The sequence below is a fragment of the Haliotis rubra genome, unplaced genomic scaffold (genome assembly GCF_003918875.1).
Source record: "Haliotis rubra isolate DU_JTF1 unplaced genomic scaffold, ASM391887v1 Scf248, whole genome shotgun sequence".
NCBI lineage: Eukaryota > Metazoa > Mollusca > Gastropoda > Lepetellida > Haliotidae > Haliotis > Haliotis rubra.
The window spans coordinates 607,022-622,847 of record NW_025766536.1 but is presented as its reverse complement, the minus strand read 5'-3'; the positions used below and the strand labels follow the sequence as shown (position 1 = coordinate 622,847).

Here is a 15,826-nt window from a genome sequence, read left to right as displayed (position 1 = left end):
TTTTATTATCTCCACGGCAGAAGATCGAGAATAGTCTCCCTTCAAAAATCATGGGCCTCCAATAACGGCGAAGGCCTTGTGATTTTGTGCCATGATGGATTGAGTGTTTTCGGCGATTAAAGAATCACAATTTTGGAATAAATATAAATAAAAGTTGAAAAGGAACCCCAATGGAGAAAATCTAGACTTGCTTATGCACATTTGTTCCGTTATCTTACAGAATAGGTGTTGTAATGGGAGGGGAAAATATCCTAATGTTTCGGCAGTCTAAGTAAACTTATAATAGGCTCAGTATCATTCGTTACACTGCTGAGTCTAACAAAACCTTGCGGAAGGTCGTGTCAGGTAACCTTTGAGCGACCTATGACCGTCCAATCAAACGCGAGACGGCCTAACGGATTTAACCAGTGAGACAACAGCTACTATTTAGGGTTCGGTGGGACTTAAATGTATTTTCTCTTCCCCGGTCGCCAACACTGATCTCACAAAAAATGAAAACCCGCATGAAACATAGATATATGACCTGCAGAATATACGCTTTTGGGTTTATGTTGACATGGTTATCATTAGCTAATATTTCCGCAAGCTGACATCCTTGAATACTGATAAAACGCTATTATCAGCGACTGTTTACTCACTGTTGTGGCGTGCTCCATGTGCATCACTCGGAAGCGATCGTACGGAAAGATAAGATAAGATAAGATATTTATTGCATAGCATTCCATGAAGAAACAGTGGCAATATTCTATAAGCTACAAATATTTACACAGTAGGTACAAGAAATATAGATACATTTCACACATAAATGATGTACATTATAACATTTTTTTTAGAAATCATGTGGTATAATGACATGGAAATAATATATGAGGAGACTATGGTAAGATATAACATTCATTTAAAGTTGTAAAGATGGTGACATATTTTGGAAATTAATTCAGGACTTCTGTTCGTGAAAATTATTAAGAATTGTTCTTTTTTTGAGAGAGTAGTAAATTCTTGGTCATAATATAGCATTGTGTGTATAAGTGATTCCCTTTCTTCGTTATACTTGGTACATGATATTATATGGTGTTGCTCATCGTCTAAGACACTGCACATTTCACAGAGACGTTGTTCTAAAGGGGTTGCAGGTTTTGTATATCTTCCAGTTTCAATTTTGAGTTTATGATTACTTAAACGTAGTTTTGAAAAATGTGATCGATGAGCTTTGTTTTTACAATGAAATAGGTAATTTTCGAGTTTTATAGATGACTTGACCAATCTGTATGTTCTTAATTTGTTATTTGAAGTAGGGGAATCACTTAGTGAATGCTTGAACATGTCTTCACATTTTGACTGGAGTATATTCATGGTAGATAGATTACATTTATTCGTGTAATTCGGAAATTAGCATTCGGAATCGTTCGGGAACTTTTTCGAGGTAAAAGTTCAAAAGATATGTGCGAATGTTTTGGTAAGCTGTGTTCTGATTGGTCAATTGAAAAGGTTACCTGACGCGACCTTCCACAAGGGTTTGTTAGACTCAGTATAGCAGTGTAACGAATAATCGAGCCTAAGTTTACTTAGACTGATGTTTCGGGGACTATGAATATCATACCTATCAGTGTTATGACCGGTGGGCGTGTTACAGCCAAGTTAATTGTTTGATCTGCATTGTATAAGTTGGTTAATCAATGCATTTAGCTTGGAAACGATGTGTTTCTACAAGAAACGTTGCTCTATGCAATAAACAAGAATGTTGTTATCCACAAAGTCGTATGCTTTGTTACAGCCAAGTAAGTTTTCAGCTATGTATTTGGAACCCGATTGGCATAAATTATACTGAGGTGCTTTATTTAAATATATGAAATCATCATCATCATCATCATCATCATCATCATCATCATCATCATGACACGTTTAAAAGAATAACTTCTTTTTATTCTTTATACGACGCTTCAGAGCTAATAGTTGCTCCTTCATCAGGTGAATGCTGAGTCAGTGCACAGAGGTAATACGTGTATAGATAGAAAACACACACACACACACACACACACACACACACACACACACACACACACACACACACACCCTCCACACACCTCTTTGGCTTTTTTTCATTACTATCTATTGTTATCTTTGTACATTAATCCTATCTAACTGGCGTCGAAATTATATTGTTATCTTTGTACATTAATCCTATCAAACTGGCGTCGTAATTATATTGTTATCTTTGTACATTAATCCTGTCTAACTCGCGTCGTAATTATATTGTTATCTTTGTACATTAATCCTGTCTAACTCGCGTCGTTATTATATTGTTATCTTTGTACATTAATCCTGTCTAACTCGCGTCGTTATTATATTGTTATCTTTGTACATTAATCCTATCTAACTCGCGTCGTAATTATATTGTTATCTTTGTACATTAATCCTATCTAACTCGCGTCGTTATTATATTGTTTTCTTTGTACATTAATCCTATCTAACTCGCGTCGTAATTATATTGTTATCTTTGTACATTAATCCTATCTAACTCGCGTCGTAATTATATTGTTATCTTTGTACATTAATCCTGTCTAACTCGCGTCGTTATTATATTGTTATCTTTGTACATTAATCCTGTCTATCTTTGGCGTCGTCGTATTATATTGTTATCTTTGTACATTAATCCTGTCTAACTCGCGTCGTAATTATATTGTTATCTTTGTACATTAATCCTATCTAACTCGCGTCGTTATTATATTGTTATCTTTGTACATTAATCCTATCTAACTCGCGTCGTTATTATATTGTTATCTTTGTACATTAATCCTATCTAATTGGCGTCGTAATTATATTGTTATCTTTGTACATTAATCCTATCTAATTGGCGTCGTAATTATATTGTTATCTTTGTACATTAATCCTATCTAATTGGCGTCGTAATTATATTGTTATCTTTGTACATTAATCCTATCTAATTGGCGTCGTAATTATATTGTTATCTTTGTACATTAATCCTATCTAATTGGCGTCGTAATTATATTGTTATCTTTGTACATTAATCCTATCTAATTGGCGTCGTAATTATATTGTTATCTTTGTACATTAATCCTATCTAATTGGCGTCGTAATTATATTGTTATCTTTGTACATTAATCCTATCTAATTGGCGTCGTAATTATATTGTTATCTTTGTACATTAATCCTATCTAATTGGCGTCGTAATTATATTGTTATCTTTGTACATTAATCCTATCTAATTGGCGTCGTTATATTGTTATCTTTGTATATTAATCCTATCTAATTGGCGTCGTGTTATATTGTTATCTTTGTACATTAATCCTATCTAATTGGCGTCGTAATTATATTGTTATCTTTGTACATTAATCCTATCTAACTCGCGTCGTAATTATATTGTTATCTTTGTACATTAATCCTATCTAACTCGCGTCGTTATTATATTGTTATCTTTGTACATTAATCCTATCTAACTCGCGTCGTTATTATATTGTTATCTTTGTACATTAATCCTATCTAACTCGCGTCGTTATTATATTGTTATCTTTGTACATTAATCCTATCTAACTCGCGTCGTTATTATATTGTTATCTTTGTACATTAATCCTGTCTAATTGGCGTCGTAATTATATTGTTTTCTTTGTACATTAATCCTATCTAACTCGCGTCGTTATTATATTGTTATCTTTGTACATTCTCCCACCTTGTGTTGTGTACATGTTTAACTATATATATTCACTCTGTGCACTGACTCAGCATTCACCTGATGAAGGAGCAAGAATTAGCTCTGAAACGTCGTATAAAGAATATAAGGAAGTTGTTATCCATAAAAACGTGTCATGTATGCAATATTTTTTAATCATATTGTGAAATGAATGGCCGTTTTTGCTTTGATATGATTGGTTGAGACATTTCTTTTCAGTCCTAAAACTAACACATACCCTGTGCCATTAGCGTGTCCGAATGGACGCCATTTTTGTGGGTGGGTGGTTGAGTTTAGTTTTACGCCACTTTTAGCAATATTCCAGCAATATCACGGCGATAAACACCAGAAAAGGGCTGTCTTCGGCGTGACGAGCGGACACTTAAGAAAGTGGTCAAATGTAAGCATTTATATTTTGAATTATATGGGTTCACTTTGTATGTTAACATTTGTTTGAACTTGCATCGATGGGATTATCGGACAGTGGTCAGTTAATTTCTTGTAAAGACACCTATGATGTCAGTTCGCCCAAAAATTTAAATTTGAATTTAAAGTGAAATTTAGAAGTAAAACAACTACGTTTTCATTTCAGCGATAGAAACAAGCTGACAAAAAGGTATTTTTTTGTTCATAGAATTAATTCGAAATTTTAAATGAAACAGGTTTTCAGTTCACAGAAAAAACAGCCCAGTGACAAAAAAGAGTGAGTGAGTATGGTTTTACGCCGCTTTTAGCAATATTCCAGCAATATCGTGGCGGGGACACCAGAAGGGGGCTTGACACATTGTACCTATGTGGACGAGGGAGGAGTGCAGAGGAAGGGACAGCCAGGTGTTAGAGAAGCACGTGCACAAGTGCCCACCAAGTTATTGATTCATTAGCCTGTGCTGTGTCGTCTCCATCCTTTCTCGCACACCTGGCTGTACCTTTCTCTGCACTCCTCCCTCGTAACAAATAGTGAACTGTGCCAAAATTTTAATGATAGTTTCTTAAAGAACTTTTTTGGGTGGAGTCCGGAAAATTTTCAAATATAAGAAAGCTGTTGGGTATTAGTAAACGATAAACATGTGTACTATTTATATTTATGTGGCAATTTTGTACAATGATAAAATTTGCAATTCATCGGTCCGTTTCTGACTCAAACGGACTGTAGTGAACTAAAGACTCGGTGAGAAATGAAACTGGTTCAATGTTGGATTTGATTGCTTGGTTTGTTGCTTAACGGCCCCTCTCAGCAATATTCCAGCAATATGGCGGCGGTCTGTAAATAATCGAGTCTGAACTAGACAATCCAGTGACCAGCTCCTATGTTGGAGGGCGATTGGGTAGCCTAGTGGTTAAAGCGTTCGCACGTCACGCCGAAGACCCGGGTTCGATTCCCCACATGAGTACAACGTGTGAAGCCCATTTCTGGTCTCCTGACGTGATATTGCTGGAATATTGCTAAAAGCGACGTAAAACCTAAACTCACACTTACTCATATATAGACAAGTTACATCTCATGCTATCGCCTCAAGAATAAAATAAACGTATGAGAGTAAATTTTCTTGAGGATTGCACGCCCGAATTTTGAAAATGACTGCCCTTGTTGCCATACGACCATAGTTATCAGGACTAAAAATGAACCAATTATTTGCCAGCTTTGTTTCTCTGAACAAACTACAGATTTTCGTTCTTTTTAGCATAAATTTGCCAATAAATTACTACTTATCAATCTATCTATATAATGAGCTAAAGTGAGGTTTGGATAAATTCCTTTGCTATGGTTAATGGTAACATGATATCGATGCCACTAACACGCCGAAGACCCCGGGTTCGAATCCCCACATGGGTACAATGTGTGAAGCCCATATCTGGTGTCCCCCGCCGTGATGTTGCTGGAATATTGCTAAAAGCGGCGTAAAACCAAACTCAGTCAGTCAGTCAGTCAGTTGATGCCACTAAAATATGGGGTGTAGCAATACTTTGTCCCTTGTGTATATATCGTATACATTCGTGTCATGAGCATGTTATCTGTGAGTGAGTGACTTTAGTTTTACCCCGCACTCAGCAATATTCCAGCTATAATTATGGCAGCATATGCAAAATAAAACATCATGCTCACATAAAACCACCTTATATCAAAAGATTTCATTCAATTTTATTCTTAACAAAATCCAGTGTTTTGTAATAGGACGCGTTAAAGGCGTACTCTCCGAGGGAATTCGTCCCTGGTCCGGTTGTAATTCCACTCCTCGAGGCAGTCCAGGGCAAGAGGCTGGAAGTCCCAGTAGAACTTGTTAGCAAACAGGTTTGGCCTGGTGGTCAGTACGGATAGATCCCCAACGCCAAACACACACACTGAGCGAACAAGCTTGCCTGTACAAGACCAGTTGCCGATTTTGCTTCCATACCAACTCTTAAACCTGGCAAGGAATGGCTTGTTTGGTTTGTCCAGCAAGCCTGGAAATATATGAATGGTTTATATAAACTCTGTGTTGGCAAATGTCTCGTGTGTCGAGCACTATTGTTATTTTAGGGAAACTTTTCACGTAGGTTTCTACAGAGGTGTAGTTGGATCTCTAGATTGTTTTGTAAATGTACTGTTAAAAGCCCCCGGTCTGGCTAGTTGGTTTTATTTATATGATAAGCTGTACAGTTATAAGCTCTTGGCAGAGTTACGAGTTTAGAGGTGGCACCCGTTAGCTGGGTGTGAGTGTGTGCGTGCGTGTGTGTGCGTGCGTGCGTGCCTGTGGCACCCTAGCTGTGGATTATGATGAGGGGAAGAATGTCCTACCCTTATAAGCTCCTGCTACCTCTAGCTGTGGATTATGATAAGGGGAAGAATGTCCTACCCTTATAAGCTCCTGGTACCTCTATCTGTGGATTATGATAAGGGGAAGAATGTTTTACCCTTATAAGCTCCTGGTACCTCTATCTGTGGATTATGATAAGGAGAAGAATGTCCTACCATTATAAACTCCTGGTACCTCTATTTGTGCATTATGATAAGGGGAAGAATGTCCTACCCTTGTAAACTCCTGGTACCTCTATCTGTGGATTATGATAAGGGGAAGAATGTCTTACCCTTATAAGCTCCTGGTACCTCTATCTGTGGATTATGATAAGGGGAAGAATGTTTTACCCTTGTAAGCTCCTGGTACCCCTAGCTGTTGATTATGATAAGGGGAAGAATGTCTTACCGTTATAAGCTCCTGGTACCTCTATCTGTGGATTATGATAAGGGGAAGAATGTCTTACCCTTGTAAGCTCCTGGTACCCCTAGCTGTTGATTATGATAAGGGGAAGAATGTCTTACCCTTATAAGCTCCTGGTACCCCTAGCTGTGGATTATGATAAGGGGAAGAATGTTTTACCCTTGTAAGCTCCAGGTACCCCTAGCTGTTGATTATGATAAGGGGAAGAATGTCCTATCCTTGTAAGCTCCTACTACCCCTAGCTGTGGATTATGATAAGGGGAAGAATGTCTTACCCTTATAAGCTCCAGGTACACCTAGTTGTGGATTATGGTTGAGAGTGGAGAAAAACGTCTCATCTGGAACGTCGGTTTTCTTCACCCACTCCAACAGATCTTGAGCGGTGGAGTTGTGCAAGACGTAGTCTACAAACCCCCGACTGGCGACGATGTGGACAGCTCCCTTCACAGCGGTGATTTTGTGAGGAGGCGGTCCCGCATGGCGCCATCTGTGTTTATTAGCTCTGAAAGAAACACAGTCAGCTACGATTATAACGAACTCAAAGTGACCAAAAAGTTTAGTTCGCTATAACCGGAGTTCGTGATCATTGAAGGATATTGGTAATGTTCAGGAATCTGGTTGTCAACAAGGGCACCTACCTTCGACGATCAGTAAGGTTTGCTGAAGGATATTTGTTAGGTTGAAGAATCTGGTTGTCAACAAGTGCAGGTGCCATGAACGACGAGTAAAGACTACTGAAGGATATTTGTTAGGTTGAAGAATCAGGTTGTCAACAAGTGCAGGTGCCATGAACGATGAGTAAAGACTACTGAGGGATATTTGTTAGGTTGGAGAATTGGTTGTCAACAAGTGCAGGTGTTGAACGGAGTAAAATCTGAAGGATATTTGTTAGGTTGAAGAATCTGGTTGTCAACAAGTGCAGGTGCCATGAACGAGTAAAGACTACTGAAGGATATTTGTTAGGTTGAAGAATCTGGTTGTCAACAAGTGCAGGTGCCATGAACGACGAGTAAAGACTACTGAAGGATATTTGTTAGGTTGAAGAATCTGGTTGTCAACAAGTGCAGGTGCCATGAACGATGAGTAAAGACTACTGAAGGATATTTGTTAGGTTGAAGAATCTGGTTGTCAACAAGTGCAGGTGCCATGAACGATGAGTAAAGACTACTGAAGGATATTTGTTAGGTTGAAGAATCTGGTTGTCAACAAGTGCAGGTGCCATGAACGATGAGTAGAGACTACTGAGGGATATTTGTTAGGTTGAAGAATCTGGTTGTCAACAAGTGCAGGTGCCATGAACGATGAGTAAAGACTACTGAGGGATATTTGTTAGGTTGAAGAATCTGGTTGTCAACAAGTGCAGGTGCAGGTGCCAATGAACGATGAGTAAAGACTACTGAAGGATATTTGTTAGGTTGAAGAATCTGGTTGTCAACAAGTGCAGGTGCCATGAACGATGAGTAAAGACTACTGAAGGATATTTGTTAGGTTGAAGAATCTGGTTGTCAACAAGTGCAGGTGCCATGAACGATGAGTAAAGACTACTGAAGGATATTTGTTAGGTTGAAGAATCTGGTTGTCAACAAGTGCAGGTGCCATGAACGATGAGTAAAGACTACTGCAGGGATATTTGTTAGGTTGAAGAATATTGGTTGTCAATCTGGTTGTCAACAAGTGCAGGTGCCATGAACGATGAGTAAAGACTACTGAAGGATATTTGTTAGGTTGAAGAATCTGGTTGTCAACAAGTGCAGGTGCCATGAACGATGAGTAAAGACTACTGAAGGATATTTGTTAGGTTGAAGAATCTGGTTGTCAACAAGTGCAGGTGCCATGAACGATGAGTAAAGACTACTGAAGGATATTTGTTAGGTTGAAGAATCTGGTTGTCAACAAGTGCAGGTGCCATGAACGACGAGTTAAAGACTACTGAAGGATATTTGTTAGGTTGAAAGATCTGGTTGTCAACAAGTGCAGGTGCCATGAACGATGAGTAAAGACTACTGAAGGATATTTGTTAGGTTGAAAGATCTGGTTGTCAACAAGTGCAGGTGCCATGAACGACGAGTAAAGACTACTGAGGGATATTTGTTAGGTTGAAAGATCTGGTTGTCAACAAGTGCAGGTGCCATGAACGACGAGTAAAGACTACTGAGGGATATTTGTTAGGTTGAAAGATCTGGTTGTCAACAAGTGCAGGTGCCATGAACGACGAGTAAAGACTACTGAGGGATATTTGTTAGGTTGAAAGATCTGGTTGTCAACAAAGCCATGCAGGTGCCATGAGACGACGAGTAAAGACTACTGAGGGATATTTGTTAGGTTGAAAGATCTGGTTGTCAACAAGTGCAGGTGCCATGAACGACGAGTAAAGAGTACTGAGGGATATTTGTTAGGTTGAAAGATCTGGTTGTCAACAAGTGCAGGTGCCATGAACGACGAGTAAAGAGTACTGAGGGATATTTGTTAGGTTGAAAGATCTGGTTGTCAACAAAGTGCAGGTGCCAGGTTGAAAACGACGAGTATGAAGAGTACTGAGGGATATTTGTTAGGTTGAAAGATCTGGTTGTCAACAAGTGCAGGTGCCATGAACGACGAGTAAAGACTACTGAGGGATATTTGTTAGGTTGAAAGATCTGGTTGTCAACAAGTGCAGGTGCCATGAACGACGAGTAAGGACTACTGAGGGATATTTGTTAGGTTGAAAGATCTGGTTGTCAACAAGTGCAGGTGCCATGAACGACGAGTAAAGACTACTGAGGGATATTTGTTAGGTTGAAAGATCTGGATATTTGTAAAGTTCAGGAATGTGGTTGGCGATCAGTAAGGTTTACTGAAGGATATTTGTATGGTTCAGGAATGTGGTTGACGATCAGTAAGTTTACTGAAGGATATTTGTAAAGTTCAGGAATGTGGTTGACGATCAGTAAGTTTACTGAAGGATATTTGTAAAGTTCAGGAATGTGGTTGACGATCAGTAAGTTTACTGAAGGATGTTTGTACGGTTCAGGAATCTGGCTGTCAACATGTTTTTCAACCATGTTTGCAGTCTGACCTGTGGGAGGTTTTCCATTCTACAAGGCAGCTTCTGTAAAACACCCTTCTTTTACCCTAGCATTATGTCTCAGTACCGAACCACTGCCACCACAACACACAAAACTAGTAGTCAAAAATGACTTCCATGTGTGACATATATCTTACTGCTGAATTACTAACGATTCCCCGGGTCACCATATTTGTGAAATTATTACCTTTTTATCGTACCTTCCAGATCATTGGCTCCATTGTAGGCTTTCAGAATCTTCACCAACTGGGCATTTGTTTTTAAGGGGAATTCCTGTCCAGTGAGATTAATGAAATATTTCCACTTGTGATGCCACAAATCTTTCATGCAAATAAGTTCAGGTTCCAGAACTGTGAATTTTCCCCACTGGACGCTCACAGAACGTGAGGATAGAAACACATTGTCAAAGCACTTGCCCAATGACGTCATCGCCCTTCTGACATCCGGTTGCGCTTTCGTGTCTACGTGGATGCAGTAAAAGTTTTGTGGTCTGTAGATTGCCGGAGAAGACGTTCAACCTGATTGGCATCCTTGAACATTACTATACTGAAAGCAATAGGAAATTCCTTCTCCTCTTTACTTAAAGAGTCTGTTATATAACCTTTCTCTATTTTAAAAGCGTCACATTTTTCAGTGGCAACGCTGATATTAAGGGGAGGCCTAACGTGGCTGATCTTGGCTTTGGATATTGTCTTTTGATCCCCGTCTATAAGTAATTTACAGTTAGCGGTGCCAACCCTCCTGGGTACATAACGGAAGTGTGCTTTTGTTGCTATTGAAGGCCGGATCACGTTCTTGAACAACTGGTCCTTAATCTGTACGGTGACATCACGGTCCATATCTGTTAAATATTTAAATAACACTCCTTGTAGATTTACTGACGTGTTTGTGATGCTAATGTACTTAGGAATAAAATATCGTGGGCGCGTGAGGTCAACACTGCGTTTGTCCCAGACGAGGTCACGGTAGAAGTATGTACTGCTGATCAACCCCAAACAAAGAATTCCAGCGCCGGTGTATACGAGTATTACACCTCTGGAGGCCATTGTTGAGGTGCTCACTGTCCTGTAGTCTGAAATGTAGAGGGTTGACTTATAAATATGTGGAAGACAGACGACATACATTTAACGCATCTGACAACATTAAACTGAGGAAATGTGTGTAAGTGAGTCGATGAGTGCTTGTCTGGGTGAGTAAGTGAGTGAATTGGGGTACGTCGATGGGTGCTTGTCTGGGTGAGTAAGCGAGTGAGTTGGAGTACGTCGATGGGTGCTTGTCTGGGTGAGTAAGTGAGTGAGTTGGTGAGTGAGTGAGTCGATGAGTGGGTGAGTAAGGGCGTGAATGGTGGATGAATGGGTGAGTGAGTTGGTGAGCGGATGACTGGGTGAGTAAAGGGAGTGATTGGGTGAGTAAGGGGATGAGCGGATGACTGGGTAAGGGAGTGAGTGAGTGGGTGAGTGAGAGGGTGAGCGGATGACTGGGTGAGTGAGCGAGTGAGAGGGTGAGTGAGTAAGTGAGTGGACGACTGGGCGAGTGGGTGAGTGAGTGATTTGTTGAGTGAATGATAAGGTGAGTGAGTGGGTGAGCGATTTGAGTGGTCGAGTGGTTGAATGGGCGAGTAAGGGAGTGAGTGAGTGAGTGAGGGATGAGCGGATGACTGGGTAAGTGAGTGAGTGAGGGGTGAGTGAGGGGGGTGAGCGGATGACTGGGTGAGTAAGGGAGTGAGAAGGTGAGTAAGTGGACGACTGGGTGAGTGAGTGATTTGATGAGTGAATGATAAGGTTAATGAGCGGATGAGCGAGTGAGTGGCCGAGTGGTTGAATGGGCGAGTAAGGGAGTGAGTGAGTGTGTGTGTGGGGGTGGATGGGTGAGTGAGTTGATGAATAGATGACTGAGTTAGTGATGTGGCGAGCGCATTAGTGAGTTGGTGAGTAGGTTTGGTTTGTTGGTTGTTATACGCCGGACGGGGCAATATTCTAGGGATATGGTCCTGTCTGTAAATAATCGAGTCTGGACCAAACAATCCAGTGATCAACATCGTGAGCATCGATCCATGAAGCTGGGAACCGATGACATGTGTCAACCAAGTCAGCGAGTCTGACCAACCGATCCCGTTAGTCGCCTCTTACGACAAGCATGGATTGTTGAACAACAATTACTCACGAGCGAGCGAGTGAGTGAGTTGGTTTATAGCAATGTCCAGCACCATTCCAGTAATATCACGTCGTGCCGTATCATAATGTACTCGTGTGTCACTGTCAAGAGAACAATTTACAAATCTGCACTACTCTAAGTTTCCCAAAGTGTGCATCTCGTCAAAGTCACTTGCGGCACCTAAGAAGATTAACTTGAGATACCAACCTTTAGGACTGAGATACCTGATCTCAAGCAGCCTGTGCCACGAGTTGACACAAGGAACCGACAAGTATATGTGTATCCATGCAACTTGCAATACATACACCCGCAACCTAAGTCTGACCTTAATGATAGTGTCTGACCTCGGTGATAAAGGACTGGCATTCTTTGAGTTATCAGGAATGTGACAGCATTCATTACCACCTGCCACTTTACTGCTCTAACTACACACGCCGTGGCGACTTATCGGAATACGTACTTTGTGCACAAAAGGACTTTATGCTCTCGGGTTCAAATTCCAAAAGCATCACGACTTGGGGCAGCGGTATAATTTTAAAGTTACATGCTAATTTAAGTTTTTTACCTGTGAGTTTCAGTGAGTGGGATTAGTTTTACGCCACACTCAGCAATATTCCAGCTATATGGCGGTTACCTGTGATAATCTTGTTGTTTTACAGTCCTTTGCTGACATATTTGTTGGTAGTAGAAGATGTTTCAGCAGAAAATCAAACATACAATAAAAAAAAACTGAGATAAAGTTTTGACTTTATTTTGACTATAAGGGCGGTACCCTAATGGATAAAGCATTCGGTCGTCACGCCGAAGACCCGGGTTCGATTCCCCACAAGGGTACAATGCGTCCTCCGCCGTAATATTGCTTGAGTAAAACTAAACTCACTCACTCACTAAATGATGGCAATAGATTATATCCATCTGCAAACCCACAGAAAACCCAGACACCATACAATAAAACCCCCAAACACCAAAATATAAATAATAAATATGTATAAAATAGAAACAAACGCTTTAAATAGGCTATCCAACCGCCCCTTGAACTTCTAAGCTTATTAAAAACAAATTTAATAGGACAGTATCACCATCACAATTTGCAAGGACATTTTCAAATCCGTGATGCGACCATTAACCAAGGCACACGTGCACCTTTCCTCTTCGTGTTATGAAGCCCATTTCTGGTGTCCCCCGCCGTCATATTGCTGGACTATTCCTAAAAGCAGCGTAAAACTCAACCCACTTACTCAGTCTTTGTGACTGAGGGTCGGTGGGGTAGCCTAGTGGTTAAAGCGTTCACTCGTCACGCCGAAGACCTCCGTTCGATTCCCCACATGGGTACAATGTGTGAAGCCCATTTCTAGTGTCCCCCGCCGTGATATTGCTGGAATATTGCTAAAAGCGGCTTAAAGCCAAACTCACTCACTCACTCACTCACTCACTCAAACAAATAAGGCTTAGCGACACCAAGCGATATTGACAGAATCGTCTATGGAAACAAGTTGTAACTCGGAATCTAGGCAAAGCAGGTGACAAAATTAAATGACCGTAGATTATGAGAACATATAGCTTTCATTTCTCACAACACTTGTCACAATATCAGATTTATACAAACCTGTAAACAAGATAATATGCCCCCTGAAATGTACATGAATTCTACTTCGGCCCACATATGTTTTCCACACATTACGTCTCAGATACGCGCCCCTCAGTTCGCGGGTGAGAATTGTGCACTATTTTCAAAAAGGTCGATTTAAGTTAATTAAAGATCGAAATGACGGGGTTTCATTTATAATGATGCCAACCAGAGATTTAGGTATTAGTAAGTAGCCCCCCTCCCCTCTAAGAGTATATGTGATCTTTAAAATCCTTCCTTCGTTTGGTGAAGATATAAGCAAATAAACAAAGAATGATACTCGTCACGTCGCAACAGTGTCAAAATCCAGACTTAAATGTAAACGTCGACGATGTCGTGATGGCCAAGGAAATGAGTCTTCCATGACGGAGGACGGTACACACACAGTCGATTGGGGCGTCCTATGTATCCAGGTTAGAAATGGTCTTCAGGAACCCATGCTTGTCGTAAGAGGCGACTAACAGGATTGGGTGGTCAGGCACGCTGACATGGTTGACACATGTCATCGTATCCCAATATTTTGCATCTATTTTAAATTTGTGTTATGTACAGTGGAACCTGCCAACACCGGCACCCTGTCAAAACCGGCATACAACGATATTAGACAGGTGTCACTGTATATGAAATCAGTTTCTACCTCCTCCCATTCTACTGATAGCAGCGTAAATATTGACAAAGGTTCAGTTCAGTACAAGATCAGTGCACATCCGGGTTAGAACTGGTATTCACCGGCCATACTTGTAAGAGGCGACTAACAGGATTGGGTGATGAGGCTCGCTAACTTGGTTGACCCGTGTCATCGTATTCCAATTTTGCGTAGTCGATGCTCTGGAAAAGTGCTGAGTACGGCGTTAAACAATAACAAACGTACACCAGGCACAATGGCGGCTGTTTCTGTTTCTGTAACAGGTTGATGTAACACCCGTTGGAGTACCCGGTTTGGAATGTCCAGATGTACTGGTCATGAGCTGGGGATGTTGTATACCTATCCACCCGGTCTGTTTTCAGTCGGCTCCTTGTAGGTCCGGTCTGATCCAGAATCGCCCAGCATTGGTCCAAGGGAAGGTTGGGCTGGTGCATCTCAGCTACAAATCTCGCGGTTTCGACTGTACGCTTGCCTGAGTGAAGTCTTTTGGGACTCTTTGAAGAGTATTTCACTTTGGTATTTCCAAAGAGTGCGGGTATAGTTCCAGCAAACCAATAACTTCTTATTTTATGTTTTATGAGAATTGTTAGAGTAAACAAACACAGATTTGTGCAACATCCCAGTAATACCACGCATCAACAAAAGCTTCTCAAAGTATACCCATCCGCTAGAATAGAACCCGGTATGTCGGCGTGACGAGCGAACACCTCCTTGCTACTGTGCCAAAATACAAACAGAAAAAGATCAACGTACCTTTCCACCGTCGACCAAAACCGTGTAGTATCTACCCTCACATATCAGGGGAAATTCTGCTAGTCTTTACCTCTCGCCACGTCATGCCTTCACCTTAAAACCCCTTCTGTAGCAACCCAGTCAGGTGCGATAAGATACCAGGGACCGTATCAAGAAGGTTTCTGTAAATTTTAAGATCTGTACCTACAGTGAGAACATTCCCTAATAAGTCATACTTGTGACCTTTTCGTTCTTTAGATAGTGGACATTTGGTCGGAATGACACAGAACTATTTTCAAAGTGGTAATGTCTTGTACTATTATATTTCTTGTTATCTCTCGAATGAGACAACCCTTCCTCTAAATCAATTCATCCAATAGAAAGATTGTTTATTTCAAATCTTATCTGACCAGATTGGAGCCTTGCCTTCAATTTAAGGTACAGACCGTTGAAATTGGATTGTTGTTGACGGACTGCGGTTGTTATAGGGCACATACATTTAACCCAGTTTGATTACTTCTTTCTTATCTCCTGACACACCTAACTACGGTTGTGTGCTTAGATGGTTCAACACATAAAAGATCTTCCATCGTCGTCACATCGCTGACTGGATTCACACGTCATCGTATCTCAATTGCGTAGATCGATGTTCATGCTGTTGACCCTTGGATTGTCTGGTCCAGATCAGATTATTTACAGACCGCCGCGATATAGCTGG

The 15,826-nt window shown here is 40.7% G+C and overlaps 1 protein-coding gene across 1 annotated transcript; it reads right to left on the bottom strand.

The window, feature by feature from the left end:
• Positions 1–5,816: 5,816 nt before the first annotated feature.
• On the bottom strand, positions 5,817–15,233 carry LOC124279184 (beta-1,3-galactosyl-O-glycosyl-glycoprotein beta-1,6-N-acetylglucosaminyltransferase-like). The gene is given in 5 exon segments (XM_046714981.1): positions 5,817–6,130; positions 7,161–7,387; positions 10,137–10,449; positions 10,452–11,021; positions 15,130–15,233. Coding segments are annotated over 4 exon segments (1,347 nt in total). The 5' UTR covers positions 10,996–11,021; positions 15,130–15,233; the 3' UTR covers positions 5,817–5,867.
• Between the last annotated feature and the right edge of the window lie 593 nt (positions 15,234–15,826).